The 17,450-nt window shown below is 42.5% G+C and overlaps 3 protein-coding genes across 4 annotated transcripts; 1 reads left to right on the forward strand and 2 right to left on the reverse strand.

Moving 5' to 3' along the window:
- stradb (STE20 related adaptor beta) lies at positions 1-5,959 on the forward strand. The gene is made up of 12 exons (XM_058623192.1): positions 1-224; positions 772-838; positions 1,335-1,415; positions 1,834-1,936; positions 2,022-2,143; positions 2,220-2,328; positions 2,418-2,541; positions 3,075-3,246; positions 3,430-3,534; positions 3,713-3,969; positions 4,056-4,098; positions 4,172-5,959. Exons 2-12 carry the CDS (start codon positions 827-829, stop codon positions 4,388-4,390), a joined length of 1,347 nt encoding a protein of 448 aa, XP_058479175.1. The 5' UTR covers positions 1-224; positions 772-826; the 3' UTR covers positions 4,391-5,959.
- A 1,876-nt stretch (positions 5,960-7,835) lies between these two features.
- On the reverse strand, positions 7,836-10,493 carry plaat1l (phospholipase A and acyltransferase 1-like). The gene is made up of 5 exons (XM_058622796.1): positions 10,174-10,493; positions 9,385-9,514; positions 9,220-9,308; positions 8,977-9,141; positions 7,836-7,994 (listed from the first exon to the last, which is right to left on the reverse strand). The coding sequence occupies exons 1-5, from the start codon at positions 10,180-10,182 to the stop codon at positions 7,929-7,931; spliced, it is 459 nt and encodes a 152-aa protein (XP_058478779.1). The 5' UTR covers positions 10,183-10,493; the 3' UTR covers positions 7,836-7,928.
- A 607-nt stretch (positions 10,494-11,100) lies between these two features.
- LOC131476231 (zinc finger protein 513) lies at positions 11,101-17,368 on the reverse strand. Of its 2 annotated transcripts, XM_058654740.1 has the most exons (7): positions 17,228-17,368; positions 16,696-16,926; positions 15,156-15,278; positions 14,941-15,066; positions 14,218-14,685; positions 13,655-13,854; positions 11,101-13,522 (listed from the first exon to the last, which is right to left on the reverse strand). In XM_058654740.1, the coding sequence occupies exons 2-7, from the start codon at positions 16,733-16,735 to the stop codon at positions 12,884-12,886; spliced, it is 1,596 nt and encodes a 531-aa protein (XP_058510723.1). In that variant the 5' UTR covers positions 16,736-16,926; positions 17,228-17,368; the 3' UTR covers positions 11,101-12,883. The 2 variants fall into 2 exon arrangements, with proteins under 2 accessions (XP_058510723.1, XP_058510724.1); XM_058654741.1 differs by having other exon boundaries at positions 16,696-17,366.
- Positions 17,369-17,450: the final 82 nt, after the last annotated feature.

The raw sequence follows: 17,450 nt of genomic DNA on the forward strand, positions 1-17,450 counted from the left end.
TGGTGACGTCCCAGTCCATCGACGGTTATCTGTGTCAAATTAAAAGTCCTTTAAGGGGAAAAAAGCAGCGGATGATTTATCTGTGATTTTATCACTGTTTGATTTAATTTCTTTCTTTTTTAGACGCGAAACAAAGAGAAAACATGGACTTTGTGAAGAAAGCGCAGTTGTTGCTGTTGTTTCGGGGATTTCCTGCGTGTTTGTGAGCTGTTTACGTCAGAAAGGTGAGAGGATTATTCACGTCCTCGCGACTCGTTTGTCTGTGAATGAACACAAAATAAATCAAAACAATCATTCAAATGACTTGATGCGCGTGAAACACGGCTAATACGTGAGCTAACGTTAGCTTCGTACTCGGAACGACGTGAGCGAACCGAGCTGTGTGTTTGTAGCATGTAGCATATAGCATGTTTACAAGTGTCACGACAATGACGTAAACACGAATCATGTTATTATGTGTATTAATGTACGCCATCATAATGAACTTTATTTCAATGTCCCGTTTCTCAAACAAAGTGAAATTACAAAAAAACAAGTCATTCATTCATTATTAATGTGATAATGTAGAATTTAAACTAAAGCACACAGACGCTGTAAAACATGTTTAAACGAATTAAAACTTGTTTTTTTTCTTTTTGTAGAACATGGTTCATGTGTTTGTTTCCATGCAGAAAAGTGCTCGGTCTCCTGTGAATGTGTAGATGATGCAGGTGAGAGGATGAGTGTTTACATGAACGTGTCTCACATTCGTCTCCTTCCTCGTCCCTGCAGCCTGTGAACGAATGAATGACAGCTGCTGTGATTTTACTGGACCCAAAAGGACTCCATGTCTTTCTTGGTGAGTGTGTGTGTGTTTCAGTCTCTTTAGACACAGACGAGTCTTTGAAATACAAACCGGGAGGCTCCAGTATTTGTTTGATCTATCGTTCTATCGCTCTATCTATCTGTCCATCATGCCATGTGAGCGTCCACACATCCCATCATGCTTGCTCGCTCATCTTTTGCACGTTATTGTATCCTCCTCCTCCTTCATCTATTCCTCTTCCTGTTCCTCATCCTCTTTTTATTCCTTCTCTTCTATTTCTTCTTCCTCCACACTGTCTCCTCTTCGTCTCCCTCCTTTTCCTTGCTGCCTCCTCGTCTCCACCTCCTCTTCCTCGCTGCCTCCATGCCCCCCCCTTGCTGCCTCATCTCCTCCTGTTGCTCACTGCCACCATGTTTCCTCCTCTACCTTGCTGCCTCCTCCTCCTCTCCCTCCATGTTTGCTCCTCCTCCCTCGTGGTGCAGGAGCAGGTCTCACCTCTGCTCCTCCCTCCTCCTCCTCCCCCCTGCAGGACTGTTCCTGCATCTCCCACACTCAGGTCCAGCCCATGGACTTGGAGGAGCAGTATGAGGACACCAGTCACCACTTCCTGGTCAGTAGCCACAGCAACTGTTACCATGGAGACACTGATGCTCCTCCCCCATCCTGTCATCACGCTTCATCCATCATTTACCAGCTTTATGGAAGTGCTGCAGCGTGGTTTAAATATCAACGGAAACATGTGACGCACTTCTGTAAAGTCTAAAAACTCACATGAGACACTTTTAAACTGCCGGTGATTCATCTGTTTACTCACTTTTGTTTGACGCTCTAGTTTTTCTTATATCTTCACAATATCAGATTATAGAACAAAAGAATCAAATTCATACATCAGTCACTCAAGTGAATTGGTGCAGCAGAAGCCAAAAAATCCCCACAATGAAAACACTGGATGCTACATTTCCCATAATGCACCAGTGTGTTTGTAACCAGTGAACGAAGATAAAAACGTGGTGCGTTTGTTTGTGCAGAGCTGCGACAGTTCTGAGTTCACTCTGCAGGGACCGGATGGCGGCGATGACATCACAGGCTTATCAGCTGACCCCGCCCACTACCAGCTGCTGTCCGAGCTGGGTGAGAACGCCAGGCCCCACACACACACACACACAGGCGTGGAACTTTGTCATGTCAGCGCTGAGTGGAATCTTTTATTTTCCAGGCAGAGGCTTCAACAACCTGAGTCAGGTGAGTTTGGGTCGTCACCGGCCCACGGGTCAGCTGGTGGCCATCAAACGCACCAACCTGGACGAGTGCACGGAGGAGGAGCTTCTGCAGCTCATGGTCAGTCACACGTTCATCTGCCTGGTTTGAACAATGGAACTGAGCTCACGCGTGTTTCTTCTCTCTTTGTCTCCAGAACGAGGTTCTGCTCTCCAGACTTTTCCGTCAGCAGAACCTGCTGACGTCCCGCCTGGTGTTCAGCTCCTGCTGTCAGCTGTGGGTCCTCACGCCGCTCATGGCCTACGGTCAGCTGACGCTCGCACAGTCACACTGAGACCTTTCAGAACGTTCCCCTCTAAAGCTGAGATGATGGTGCTCTCACTCGTGTCCGCAGGTTCTGCTGACACGTTACTGAGGACCTACTTCCCTGATGGAATGAGCGAGTCGCTGATCGCGTACCTGCTGAACGGCGTCCTGCACGCGCTGGAATACCTGCACCGTATGGGCTACGTTCACCGGTCAGTGCCGTAGAAGATAATATATCATGACTTTTAATCCTCATGCAACCTTTCACCATTTATCTTTTAGGAAATTGACACTGAGTAAGAAAGAAATGTTACATTCATCACCTTATGTACATAAAGTGTCAACTTAGAAACCCAACTTAAGTGTCCCTATTATTAGCTCCTATTAACTGTTATTAAGCCACATATAATATGTCAACAGATGTTTTATCCAAGTCAGTGAGTCTAAGTGTTAATCAAGTATAGTTAACACATTTATTATTGCTTTAAAAAAATTATAAACTCTTATGAGACACATTGTTTCGAGTGTATATACCTGTGATAACATTAATAACATGTTTATTACCAATAATTACGAGTTTATAAGGAATAAATGTAGCTTAATAAACATATTTATTGCTTTTACTAATGTTAATAAAAAGTTTATCGAGTTCTTATTCAGTAATAACTTTTGGACATTTTTGGCCTCGAGGTGATGAAGGTTACATTTTTTTACCGTGTTTGTTTGTTGTTTTTGTTGTCGTAAGTGGGGTGAAGGCCAGTCACATCCTGCTGTCAGCAGAGGGGCGTGTCTACCTCTCGGGCCTCCACAGTGTTTACAGTATGATGCGCGAGGGGAAGAGGATGAGGGCGGTGTTTGACATGCCTCACCACAGCCCCGCCCTCCTGCCGTGGCTCAGCCCCGAACTCCTGCGACAGGTCAGGACTCCCGCGTGGAGACGCTGCTCCTAAAACACGTGCAAAAAAAACTATTAAAGTTTAAAATGTATTCGTACTGCACAACTATGTGATTTTTCAACTTTCAGCTTCGGCTTTTTGTGTGTGTCTGTGTGTGTGTGAATGTGTGTGTGTGTGTCGCCCCCTGATGTCTGTCTTGAGCAGGACCTGCATGGTTACGGAGTACAGTCGGACATCTACAGTTTAGGAATCGTGGCGTGTGAACTGGTCAGTGGCAGAGTTCCCTTCCAGGACATGCCGCCCACTCAGGTAACTAACTAACTAACTAACTAACTAACTAACTAATTAATTAATTAATTAATTAATTAATTAATTAATTAATTAATTAAATTAAATTAAATTAAATTAAATTAAATTAAATTAAATTAAATTAAATTAAATTAAATTAAAGGCTGACTTCACTCAAACGTGAGTGTGTTTGTTTCAGATGCTGCTGCAGAAGCTGCGCGGCTCTCACTGCTGCCTCCTCGACGTCGCCCCCTTCCCGCTCGGCGAGCTGGGCAGTCTGAAGGTGTCGCGCTCCGGCGTGGACTCCGGCATCGGGGAGAGCGTGGCCACGGGGAGTCTGACGCACAGCGCCACAGCTCCGCCCACCGACCGACCGCAGAGCCCCGCCCCCAAGAACCACTCGGCCACGCTGCACAACCTGGTGCAGCAGTGTCTACAGCAGCAGCCCGAGCACAGGTCAGCAAACTTTATTTACACACACGTTTGAGGACAATGACGTTCATGTGTTGTGTGTTCACGTTGCTGTTGTTGTCTGTCCACAGACCGTCAGCGTCTGCTCTGCTAAGCCACGCCTTCTTCAAACAGGTGAGTGTGTTTGTCGTGGTTGTTTACAAACAGCGTGACGTGGTGTCTCAGACTCTTGTTGTCGTGGTGACAGGTGAAGCGACACACCAGAGACTCCTTCCTCAGCCTCATGTACCCGGCCGTGCCACTGTCCAGCCCTGACCACCCTCCAGTGTCCTGCCCGCCTGCCGCTTCCTGTCACGCCCCCACGTCACCCGCCATTCAAGCGGTTAACACCAGTAACTCCTCCCCTTGCTCCTCCTCCTCCACTACCACCTGTGACGCTGCTGAGTGTGTGTGGGATTTCTCCTAACGTCGTCTCCTCCAAACCAAACACAAGACAATCAAAAACAAAGCAATGAGGCCACACATACTGTGCTACCTTTATTTTTATATTATTATTATTATTATTATTACTTTTAACCAAACTCTCTGAGCCTTTTTTTGTTTTTAAACATGTTTGATATAAATGTTTTTTTCTGAGGCGACTGTGATGAAAGAAGCTGCTCTAATGATCCAAATAATAATAAAAATAACTGTCATAATAATAATAATGGAAATAACGTTGATAATAAGCGACTGTCTGTCAATGAGCCACACAAGAACAAACTACAATCACACAACTTCCTATGAGGCAAAAGGCAATTACAAGACAAAGGGATCGTTCAGGACCCGGAAACTCACGCAAAAACGATTTTAACCACTTCACAAAAGACTCACTTCATACAATCGACGTCTTTTAATCGACGAGATTAAAGAATACGTTCACGTCTTTATCTCACTGTAAGACAGACTTTTACAACAGGAAGCTGAAGTTTGTAAACCACTCACTCTCCCACACCAAAGCCAGAAAATCAGTGATTTTAGCTCATGAGGACACAGGAGCTGCTGGTCTACTGCTGCCTCGTGTGGTCACTTTGTGTCACTGAAGTTAACTTTAACGAAGGTTTTCAAATGCCAAAGTCATATAATAAGACATTTGAACTTAGTGATGGAGGCAGCAGTGGATCAACAACTCCTGTGTGTGTGATGTTAAAATCACTGATTTTCTCTATGGACTTTGGTGTGGGAGAGTGACGAGTCGCCAAACTTCACTTAACCCCTTTACAAAATAATTTATCAAATGAAATAAATGTCAGCTTGAATCTACAGTATTTTAAGAACACGTTCACATCTTTATCTCACTGTGTGACAGACTTTTCCAACAGTAAACTAAAGTTTGTAAACCACTCACTCTCCCACACCAAAGCCCATAGAGAAAATCAGTGATTTTAACATCACACACACACACACACACACACACAGGAGCTGTTGATCCACTGCTGCCTCCATCACTAAGTTCTAATGTCTTATTTTGTCAATTCGGCATTTAAAGTCCTTCATTTGGATTAACTTCAGTGACACAAAGTGACCACACGAGGCAGCAGGACCAGCAGCTCCTGTGTCCTCGCGAGTTAAAATCATCGATTTTCTCTATGGGCTTTGGTGTGGGAGAGTGAGTGGTTTACAAACTAACAGTGAGATAAAGACGTGAACATGTGACGTAGATATCGCACACTAAAGCACAGTGAAGTGGTTTTCGTCAGTACCTCAAACAACAACACTACAAATAACCTGAACTTTCCCTTTAAAGGCTGCATTCTTATTATTATTGTTATTATTATCATTAGTACTTCGTATTTTCTGGCTGTTTTTCTGTTATTGCTGTTGTTTTCTTTTTGTGATCTTTGTACCTGTTTTGCGCATAAAGCATTCTGGGAGTCATGTGACCTCACTCAGTATGTGAACATGTAGAAATGAGGTGTCAGTTTTCTGCGGTTTAGTCCTTTATCGTGTCCTAACATGTGACTGTGAATAGAATGGAAACAAAGAGACAAATCCACACTCATGTCTTTACTTTGTCGCAAATGTTCTACTTCCTGTTTGCTGTGAACTCAACTTTGAGCCTCGTTCATCAACATCAATATTTATTCATTACATAAATGTATGTGGGAGCTCAATATTATGCAACACAAAGAAGAAAAGTCATGAATAATAAAAACAATTCTAAAGTAAAGTTTAAATTATGACATAAAGTCAAGTTTGGCCAGATTGAACTTCATGATTTTGACTTTCTAGCTCAGATTTTAGACGTCTTTAATCACAAATTAGATTTTTCATCACACTATTGTGATTTTATTTTAGAGATTCTGACTTTTATTATTTTTTACGATTTAATTGGCTTTTTAAAATCATATAATTGACTTTATCATTTAACAGTGATGTTTTAGTCACATACTTTTGACTTGTTTTTATAATAACAATCATGATATTTTATCACATAATTGTGACTTTTTATTTCATAATTTTGGCCTCTAATCTCATCACTATGACTATTTCACTATTGTGACTTTATTTAATCATTAAATAGTGATGTTTTAGTCACATACTTCTGACTTTATCTCATAAATAAATGTTCCCCTTCACATCAGAATGACCCAAACATGTTCTTTTATCTTATCTTAAAAGACAATGATGATGTTTTGTATTTAAGGAATTAATAAAACACATAAAGTGATGGTGAACGAGGTCCAGTTTCTACAGAAACAACCTCAAATCAACGCGTGTGGAGCAAAAATATGAACCGAAATTTCAATAAAAACGATCTAAATGTGAGGCTCTGTGTGTGTGTGTGTTTGTTTAGATGTCCTGTTGCTAATTTTTCAATTAAAAAGTGTAAATAAGAGACCTTTACTTTGAAATGTCTCTAAAACTGTACAGTAAAAACGTGTGATTTAAAGTATGAAAGTAGTCATACACGTCCTGAACACAACCTCGCCAGTCTTCTCCAGCACTTATGAACATTTGTGCTTTTATTACATCTCAAAGTTCATTATTTTTGTCGATTAAAAGGTCCAATATGGGACTTTTACTTTGAAATTTCTCTAAAACTGTACAGTAAAAACGTGTGATTTACAGTATGAAAGTAGTCATACACGTCCTGAACACAACCTCGCCAGTCTTCTCCAGCACTTATGAACATTTGTGCTTTTATTACATCTCAAAGTTCATTATTTTTGTCGATTAAAAGGTCCAATATGGGACTTTTACTTTGAAATTTCTCTAAAACTGTACAGTAAAAACGTGTGATTTACAGTATGAAAGTAGTCATACACGTCCTGAACACAACCTCGTCACAACTTATGGACATTCAAGTTTATTATTACATCTCAAAGTTGATCCTTTGGTCGATTAAAGTCTCGATATTACGTCTCTGAAACGTAGCTGCTGGGCGTGTTTTATTTTGAAAACCCTATGTCAATGTCATGTTCACCCGGCATAGTTGTTATCTCATTGTGGACGACACACTAAACTATGAGTGTTTTTAGGTGATTTTGAACGACATACTAACTTTATTTTAAATGAAATGACGCAACAGAAAAAAACGGATTTGTACGAACCTGTCTTCTCCCGCTGGCGTTTGAGCCGGAAGTAGTTTATCGACGTCGTCTTCTTCGTGTGTGTTGAAATGAAAACAACGCCGTTTAAATGAGTTTTTCATAGAAAATGTACGAAGACACAAACAGGAAGTTACAAAGATAAAACACTACGTTTAACCTTCACTTCTGTGGCTGTTGACAGTAAAGTGTGATAGTCACACATGTGCTGAACACAACCTCGTCTTTTTGTTTTTATTACATCTCAAAGTTGATCGTTTTTTCAATTAAAAGGTGAATATAGGATTTTTAATTTGACTTTTCTTTTTTAGCTTATATATATATATATGTGTAAAAGTTCCAAGTCAACATCAGTCACAACTTTAACTGACGTACAAGAGAACAATGTCGCCCTCTGGTGGTGGAGGTCAAGTCTCACAGTTCCTTTTTCTCAAATGGCTTCTTCCAGGCCGGCATGATGTGTTTGTAGATTCTCTCTATCTGGAAACACACACACACACACACACACACACGACAGATTATAACGTAAGAACATTCTGTGACATTTTGTGTGAATACTTTGGAAAAATTCAACATTTTATGGAATTTTTGATGCCCCAATTTTTTGTTTATTTATTTTATTGTTTGTTTTTAATAAAAATTACATTTTGAATTAATATTTGTCTCATACAACACATTCATGACATATTTTCTAAAAAAAAACCATTACTTTTTGTAACATTTTTGATAACTTAAATCCTTTTAATGCAACATTTCAATATCATTTTGTGATTTTTTTTTTTCATATCCCACCCAAAACGTTTGTGTAACATCCCAAAAATATATATGTATACAATCTTTCTAAATATTTTTGGATTTTTTTTGCATCAGTGTTATAAAAGTAGTGTATGTGTTGGTTTTTTTGCAACATTTCGGGAACATTGTGGACAATATTTTGATACACAATCTAATTTTTTGTGTAACTTTCCTAAAATACTTTTTATATAACATCACATTTTGTAAAAAAAAAAAAAAAAAAAGTAATTTTGTAAATATTTTTGATTCTTATCCTATTTTATAAAAGTTTCCGGTAATGTTAGTTGTTTTTTTTTTGTAACACTCCAAACAAAATTTTATATAACATGACTTTTTAAAATGCCTGACATATTTTTCTGTCAAACATTTTCCGTAAAAAGTCATTTTGTAAATATTTTTGGTAACTCACACTTCTTTTTACATTTTCTGGATGATTCCAAACATATTTTAATAAAACATTACTTTTAACTTTGCCAGTATTTGATTCCCACAATTCCTTTTCATAACATAACATAACATTTTGTAATTTTGTAAATATTTGTGTACAACTGAAACGGTGTCACTTTTGTCTGGACGATTGTTTTAATCTGACATAAACAAACTGATCCTGGCTCAGCTGTGGTGATGATGGTGATGATGATGACATACAGTAGCTCCGCCCACTGACCTGCTGGGACCGCTTCACTCCGTATCTGAGCAGCGTGGCCTGGTGCTCGCTGTTGTGGAACAGGATGTCAAAGGTCACTTCTGTGCCCAGCAGGTTGTCGATGGCCGGCTTCACCACGTCGGGGAAATCCCTCGGAGGGAACGAGTCGTCCAACATGTTACTGACCTGAGACACGCGGTGGACACACGGTCAACAACACTGACACATTTAATGTGTGTGTGTGTGTGTGTGTGTGTGTGTTACCTTGTATTCTTTCCCCAGCAGGTCCAGAGGGTCCAGTCTCACATTTGACCTCAGAGCTCGACCAAAGAGCAGGAGTTTGGCGTCGGAATCTGACAAAACCAAACAACCACATTGAAATAAATGTTCTAAATGTGTGTGAATTCAAATAAAGATGAAGAAACAAACCTCGACAGGTGAGGTGAGCCACATACGGAACGCCGTCTCTTTCTCCGTAGTAAACTCCAAAATGAGAGAAGTATTTGTTCCGTGGGAACTCCACGATGTCGCCCTGAAACAACTTGGGCTGAGAATTGTTCTGGAAAAACAGACTTCGGTCAAAAAAGTGATGTGATGTCCAGATTTTTCCTGATTTTTCTGACAAGAAAAGTAACTTTCACTCTCCCACACCAAAGTCCATAGAGAAAATCAGTGATTTTAGCTCACGGGCGACACAGGAGCGGCTGGGCTACTGCTGCCTCGTGTGGTCACTTTGTGTCACTGACGTATATCAAAATGCAGAATTTTACCAAATAAGACATTTGAACTTAGTGATGGAGGCAGCAGTGGATCAACAACTCCTGTGTGTGTGTGTGACATTAAAATCACTGGTTTTCTCTATGGGCTTTGGTGTGGGAGAGTGAGCTTGAGTTTCTCGTTGACAAAAAGCGGTGTGACAATAAATCAAGTAACAAATATCTTCTTAAGATATCGTAGACTTAAGCTGATGCAGATGTAATGTAAATCTTTAATTTAACATTTATATACTGTGTATATATACGTATACTTGTTTCACTTAACTTTTTTTAAAAATGTTGTATGCTTGTTACGCACCAATGACACCAGAACAAATTCCTTGTATGTGCAAATCATACTTGGCAATAAAGCTCTTCTGATTCTGATCTGATTCTGAATGAGGTGAGTCTTTCATTAAGAGCCTAAAAACATGCACAAACTAAATAATAGTTTTTTACTCACCGAACCCATGAGTTACGATGTTTACTGTTGTTTTCCTCGGTCTGAAATAAAAACCACACACACACACACACACACACAGGGACTCACACAGGGACTCACCCTGCTTTACATACAAGCTGCACTCATGTGAAACAGCTCACATCAGTGTGTCACCATCACAGTGACTGACTGTCACTCTGAAGGAGGGTGTGGCCATCTGAAGAAAACCACACAGAAAAACGTACACCACAAACTCTTGTTTCTGAGAAACTAAAAAAATAAAAGAATGTTTGAGAATATGAGGTAAAACTATGACGATATTCTTGTACATAAGAAATAGTAAAAGGGCCTTAAATAGATCCTTGAGGAACGCCTTATTCTACCGTTATTCTACTGTCATTTTTTTCTTATTCATAAGAAAATAAAAACGGGCCTTAAATAGATCCTTGAGGAACGCCTTATTCTACCGTTATTCTACTGTCATTTTTTTCTTATTCATAAGAAAATAAAAACGGGCCTTAAATGAATCCTTGAGGAACACCTCACTGCTGCGTACATATTTAGTTATTTTGTGCTTAAGTTTCATGTCAGGTGATTTTCTGAGCAGGTGAGGACGTCTCAGGGGACATCACCCCGAGACGAAGAGACCACATGTCCCTCAGTGTCCTTGTCCCTCCACCTCGGTCCGTGTGAAGCAGGTGTTTCCTGCGAACACAGTGTGAAAACAGGAAGTAGCTTCAGTCAGACTGTTATGTCTTGACAGCTACCGCTGGTGTAGAGAAGATAAGTCTCAGGCTCACGGATCACATGGTTAAGACTTTGCAATTTGTCATTAATGAGTCAGTTCAAGATGGCTGTCAATACAATACCAACACACACACACACACAGACGAGAAAAAACCCTGAACTGTCCCTTTAAATAACGAGACATGACCACACACACACACATTGACGTTTATCTTTTTCAGATTTATTTTCCAGAAAAGTGCCAGAATTTCATCCACCAACGACAAACCAGGTGTTAAAATAATCCAAACTAAACAAAAACAACGTCAACAAGAAGGAAAAATTCACAGTTTTCATATTTACATTTCTTTACTTAAAGCCTGAGTTTGTTTGTTTTTAAGAAGAAGAAAACAAAAGTAATAAAAAAAAATAGAGTAAAATGTTTGTTTTTGGTCAAATAAATTTAAATTTCACTCAAACTTCCCTGAAAAGTCATTTTCACTAAATCTTGAGATGAAAACAGCAACAAAATTCTGTCGCAAATGTTACTCATCTCGATATAAAAGTATTTCAATTCTTGTTCTAAGACAAAAACAGACCACCAGGGGGCGACATGAGCCGATTAAGAATAAAGGTCACACATAAATCCACACATCAAAAAATATTCTGAACTATACCTTTAAAGTTTTATCTATTTTTAATAAAATCCTTTAGTTGTTTTTAAACACAGGACGCCCCCTGCTGTCTGAACTAAACATAGATTATCGACGATTTCAGCCCGGTGAACATTTGCACGTTACGAACATTTACAGTCACGATTACCCCGACCAAAACAAAACATCGCAAATATAACGATCAAACATCGTTGCGATAATTGAAAGAACATTTTTTAAATAAAATAGCTCTAAAATGCACTTTACAGTTACTGGCACTTATATTTTGGCCGGGAACTAAACATTCTTAGTAGAAGTGGGCGGAGCCTACTGTCTGTGCTTCGCCTTCACATTTTTCTGTAAATAAAAAAAAAAAAAAAAAAAAATAGAGTAATGTTAAAAAAATAAAAAAACAAATTACAGAAAAAATGTCACAAAAACGTTGCTAGTGCTACAACTTTACGTGACTTCCAGTGTTTTCGGGGGTGGAGCTTTAATCATAGGGGTGGGATCTATCGGGTGCAAGTATTTTGTGCACAAATACGCGACGTCCATAACGACGAACTAATGCGACTAACGTAGAAAAAACAAAAAAAAACATTACTAGCCTTGTCGGAAAAAATGTTATGTTAAAAAAAACTAACATTATAAAACAATAATATTACTTCCATTCTTATGGGGGCGGAGCTTTAATCAGAAGATAGAAAACGATATATGACTGCAAAAGATGCAGCTCCCCCTTGTGGCACTTAAATAAAACAGTAATAAATCACTAGGACTGTGTTTGGAGTGTGAGTGATTCAGCATTCTCTTTGTCACTTGTGTGAAATATGAACCGTTTTCTCCGTTCGCGATTATCCCGATAACGACAGCTCACCTCTGGGCGACGTTTATCGCAACACTCGATAAAAATTATCGGGAATAATCTGGTGTCTAATCCATACGTATGTTAATGCCTCTGTGGATTAAGTCAGTGCAGTTCATTAAAGGCACCTGAGATTCTACCTGAGACACACACACACACACACACACACACACACACACACACACACACACACACACACAACTAACCAGAACCAGTTAATAACTAACCAGAACTAGTTTTGGACCAGGTTTTGGTCTCCATGAGGACTACTGGTCCTGACAAGGTCAGTGTTTATGACAGAAGGAGGTCCTAAAGAGGCAACACATACAAGAACACACACAGGTTTGTGCAGCTGCTCTCCTGAGGACACTGCATTGACTGAATAATGTGCTAATGTCATCACAAGTGTTTAAGAAATGAAGATAATCCAGGTGTTAATCTGACGCGTGTGCCTTAATCCCCACACACACGCACACACACACACACACTAGGTGTGCTGCTGCTGCTGCTGCGTGTCCTGGGTGTCCTGGGCGTCCTGGGCGTCCTGGGCGTCTCCGCTCCAGCTGAAGCCGGTGTCAGGCGCGTGTTTGTCCCAGTTGTCCGTGTTGTGTCCGTGCTTCCTCTGGTGGCGTTTGTAGTTGTCCCAGTGTCCCGTGGTGTAGCTGCACTCGGCGCAGGCGTACGGCTTCTCGCCCGTGTGCCGCAGCATGTGCCTCTTCAGGTTCATGCTCTGGTTGCAGGAGTAGCCGCACACGCCGCAGTGGAACGGCTTGGCGCCCGAGTGGATGCGCTCGTGGCGCCGCAGGTTGGCCAGGTTCCCGCAGGCGTAGCTGCAGGACGGACACTGGTACGGCTTCTCGCCCGTGTGCACGCGCAGGTGTCTCTTGAGGTTGTCCAGGTGGGAGGACGTGTAAGGGCAGTGAGGGCAGCTGTGGGGCTTCTCCTCAGAGTGGGTGTGGGCGTGGCGCGCCAGGTGGTTGGGGTAGTGGGACAGGAAGGGACAGTGGGGACAGCGGTACACTTTGGTCCCTCGCCGACCACGCCGGGATCCACGAGGCAAGGTGGCGCCACAAGGGGGCGCAGACGGGTCTTTAGACGGCAGGTCCAACGAGCAACGACGACACAGCTGAAGGAAATATGAAAAGGGACAGTTCAGCATTTTAGAAGAAATGACAAAACAAAAGTCAAAGAAATCTACGATATCTTTATCTCACTGTCACACACACTTTTCCAACAGGAAACTGAAACAGAAACATACCTGTTGTGCGTCCCCGTCCTCCTCGTCCTCCCCCTCAGTCTTGTCTCCCTCCAGGTCGGCCTCCTCCAGCGTGAGGCCACACAGTCGGCAGCACAGGGGGAAGAGGAGGACGGGGAGGGGGGCGGAGGGAGAGCCCAGGCCTCCCAACGTGTGCAGGTAACCAGAGTCCTGAGAGACTCTCAGAGTCAGGTCTGACACCACTGATGATGATGATGGAGGAAGAACAGCTCATTAAGAACAGTTAGTTTTAAAAACACTTGGACTCAGTGAGGATGAATCAATTGTACAGAGGTTAATTTTAGGTCGCTCGTTCCTCTTCCTCATTTTAAAACTCTTTTACTTTCGACTCGTTGCTTCCTCTTCTCTTAAAATTCAAATACATGTAATAACTTCTATGGTTTCATGTGATTCTGGGCGTGTCATCATTTACACAATTAGAATTTCCTCTCACAGCCTGACGTCTGAGCTTCACTTTACCTTCTTTAAAAATGTTGCAAAATATGAGACAAAAAAGTATTTATGTTAGTACAACATGATGTCATTTTTCCTAACGTCCTGCTCACCTTCTTCAGCATCAGCGTGGTTTTTCTTCTGTCGTCCTCGTCTCTTCTCCTTGTCCCTCCGCTGCGGTCTCTCCTGCGTGTGCATGCGCTGGTGCCTCCGCAGGTTGCCCAGGGAGCTGCAGGCGTAGCTGCACTGCGGGCAGCGGTACGGCTTCTCCCCGGTGTGCGTGCGCGCGTGGCGCTGCAGGTTGACGAGCTGGGCGGAGGCGTACGGGCAGACGGGGCAGAGGTACGGCTTCAGGCCGTTGTGGATCCTCATGTGGCGTTTGAGGTGGTTGGAGTAACGCGAGGTGAAGGTGCACAGAGAGCACGAGTGAAGCTTCGCCGGGGGGTCTTCCTGCTTCCTGTCGCAGGCGCTGCTGATGGAAGTGTCCGACGGAGTCGAACCTTCCACCTGAGAGGCCGCGAGCTGGACGCCTTCCTCACAGCTGAGACAGTAGAGCTCCGCCCCCAGGTCCAGACCCACACCTGGTACAAAGGTCAACTCATTTTATAGCAGAATGATCTTGTTCACGTCTTTGTCTCAGTAGTTTCTCTCTCACACCAAAGCCCACAGGTTTACAAAGGTCAGCTTCCTGTTGTAAAGTGTGTCTCACAGTGAGATAAAGTCTTTAGACACAGCAGACTGACGCTGACACAGTGTTGTCCTCTAATACAACAACAACTCGTCTGATGTGAAATCTGAAACGTGAGAATATGGAGAGATGAATGAAAAGCCGTTACCCAGATCGAGTCCTGCTCCCAGAGGAGTGTCTCCCAGCAGTTGACCACATCCTTTACACGAGAGGAAAGCTGGAAACGTGGAGGGTTCTTCGTCTTCCTCCACGCTCAGAGAGAAAACAGTCATACCTGAAGAAAGCACACAGTCTTCACACCAGGGTTCATGTTTTTGAAAAGCAGAAATAAATGATGAGTTTGAGAGATTCTGTGGGACTCACCGGCTTCTCTGTCCAGACCCATGATCTCTGCATCTCCAAACTCCAGCTCTCCACTCAGCAGGAAGTCGCTTTCCAACACCAGGCAACTGGGTTCACACGCCACCACCCCGTCCTCCGACTCCACTATACACACACACACACGCACACACACACACACACACACGCACACACACACGCACGCACACACACACGCACACACACACGCACACGCACACACACACGCACACACACACACCATTTATAACGTGTCACTAACTTTTAATGTGATAAATCCCTGTCGAGAGAGGCATTTATTTGAATACTGTTTTAAAAACTAACAAGTTTAATATCATTTAAAAAGGAAAAGTGCTGCATGTTCTCGAGAGAACCAGAGATTTCCACACATTTAAGAAACTGAAAGCAGGGATTTCTTCCTTAAACAATGAGAAGTTTGATGTATTATATAGTAATCGACTAAGTGCTGCCACTCTTATTTCATTCTGACTAAAGTGTAACCATGTGTGCAGCTGAACGTGGTTTCAATAAAAGAAACAGGAAAAGATGAAGTTAAAGAAGCAGGAGGAGGGAGGAGGTGCAGAGGAAGCAGAGGCTGCAGGCAAGAGGAAATCAGTGAGGATGAGATAAGTTCAGAGGAGGAAGAGTTGGAGGAGGAGGAGGAGGAGGAGTGACGCTGAAGCTGGGAGTCAGGAAAAGGAAGAGAAGTGAAAGAAAGGATGAGAATCAGCTTTAAAACACACGTGTTCTGGTAAAAAAAGAGCAGGAACTTAAACTCCTGTGACTTAAGTTCAACTGGTTTAAAAAAATAAAAGACAAACACGTGAGATGAGGTGAAGTACGGGAGCAGAGGAAGAGATAAAAAAGAAAGAAAGAAAGGAAGGAAAACAAGAGCAGGAGGTGAGGAGGTCAGGTGAGAGAGGAGGAGGAGAGGAAGTGGAGAGTCCATCTAACACACACACACACACACACACACACACAAGCGTGCACTTAAATGCACCGTTTGTGTTTTTACAAGTGTGCACAGAGTCTATAATATCCACACTCTCAAGAGACTTTTAACCAAAGATTCACTTCATCATTAAGTCTACCATTCACGTCTTCACTCACTCACTCACTCACTGACACACACTTTTCCAACAGGAAAGTCAAGTTTGTAAACCACACACACACACACACACACAGAGAGGAGCTGCTGATCCACTGCTGCCTCGTCTTATTGTGAAATCCTCGGTGTTTAAATACATGTGAACGATCCCTTTAATTCCACAGTCTTCCTCTCTCTCTGTGTGTGTGTGTGTGTGTGTGTGTTGGATAATGAGGAAGAAGTCATGGTGTAAAGTCAACACGTGAAACCAGTCCGGCAGCTTCTCTCTGACAAACTTTAACTCTTCGTTCAAACGGCAGCAAAACGTCTTTCGCGTGAATTTAGAAAAGACTGCACTTCCTTGAACGGAGACGGCGCGTGCACGTGTGACCGTGTGACAGTGAACGACAGTCTCGTGACGCACGTGATCCAGCACAAACAGCTGGAGGGAGAACTCACGTTTCACCGGCTGAGGGTTGGATTGTTTCCTCCGCGGCATCTTCGCCTCTCCGTGTCCCCGCTCCTGCTCCGGTTGTCGGCTCACACACCGAGTCTGGGCTCGGCTCTGTCGCTCCGTCAGCTAACTGCGTGTAATCCTCCTCCTCCTCTTCCTCATCATCATCACCTCCTTCCTCTTCCTCTTCCTCCTGTGGATAACAGCAGCTGCAGCGGCGGTGTCATCGCTGCGGGCTGCACGCACACACACACACACACACACACTCTAAACAAGCACATTATCACACGTTTACTGAGTTTACTGAGTTTAGTGAGTTTAGTGTGAATGTTACGGAACATTAAAATCACTGTGTTTACTTTACAACGAACGTCTTCGTTGATTTTGAAGCGTTTGTTTTTGTTGCACGGCGGCCATCTTGAAAGCTACCTAGCTAGCCCGGCTAACTTTACGATCATAAAAAACTAAGCTAAAACATCCGAGTTTGACTCGAAACCCGAGTCAAACTCGTAAGAACGTGTTTTCCAATGAACTTACCTGTGATAAAATCACACGAAACAACACGAGGGTGAAGAAAAGTGTCCCCAAAAACACTCAAAACACACACACACACACACACACCGATGCCACAGCTGCTGACAGAGCGACGCCGGGTCCGGGGTCCCTGTGACGTCAGCGAGCGAGCGGAGGATTGTGGGACTTGTAGTTCACTTCAGTTTATTGACAAATGTAAACTCTAAATGATGTAAAAAGAAGAAGA

The sequence above is a fragment of the Solea solea genome, chromosome 2 (assembly GCF_958295425.1).
Source record: "Solea solea chromosome 2, fSolSol10.1, whole genome shotgun sequence".
NCBI lineage: Eukaryota > Metazoa > Chordata > Actinopteri > Pleuronectiformes > Soleidae > Solea > Solea solea.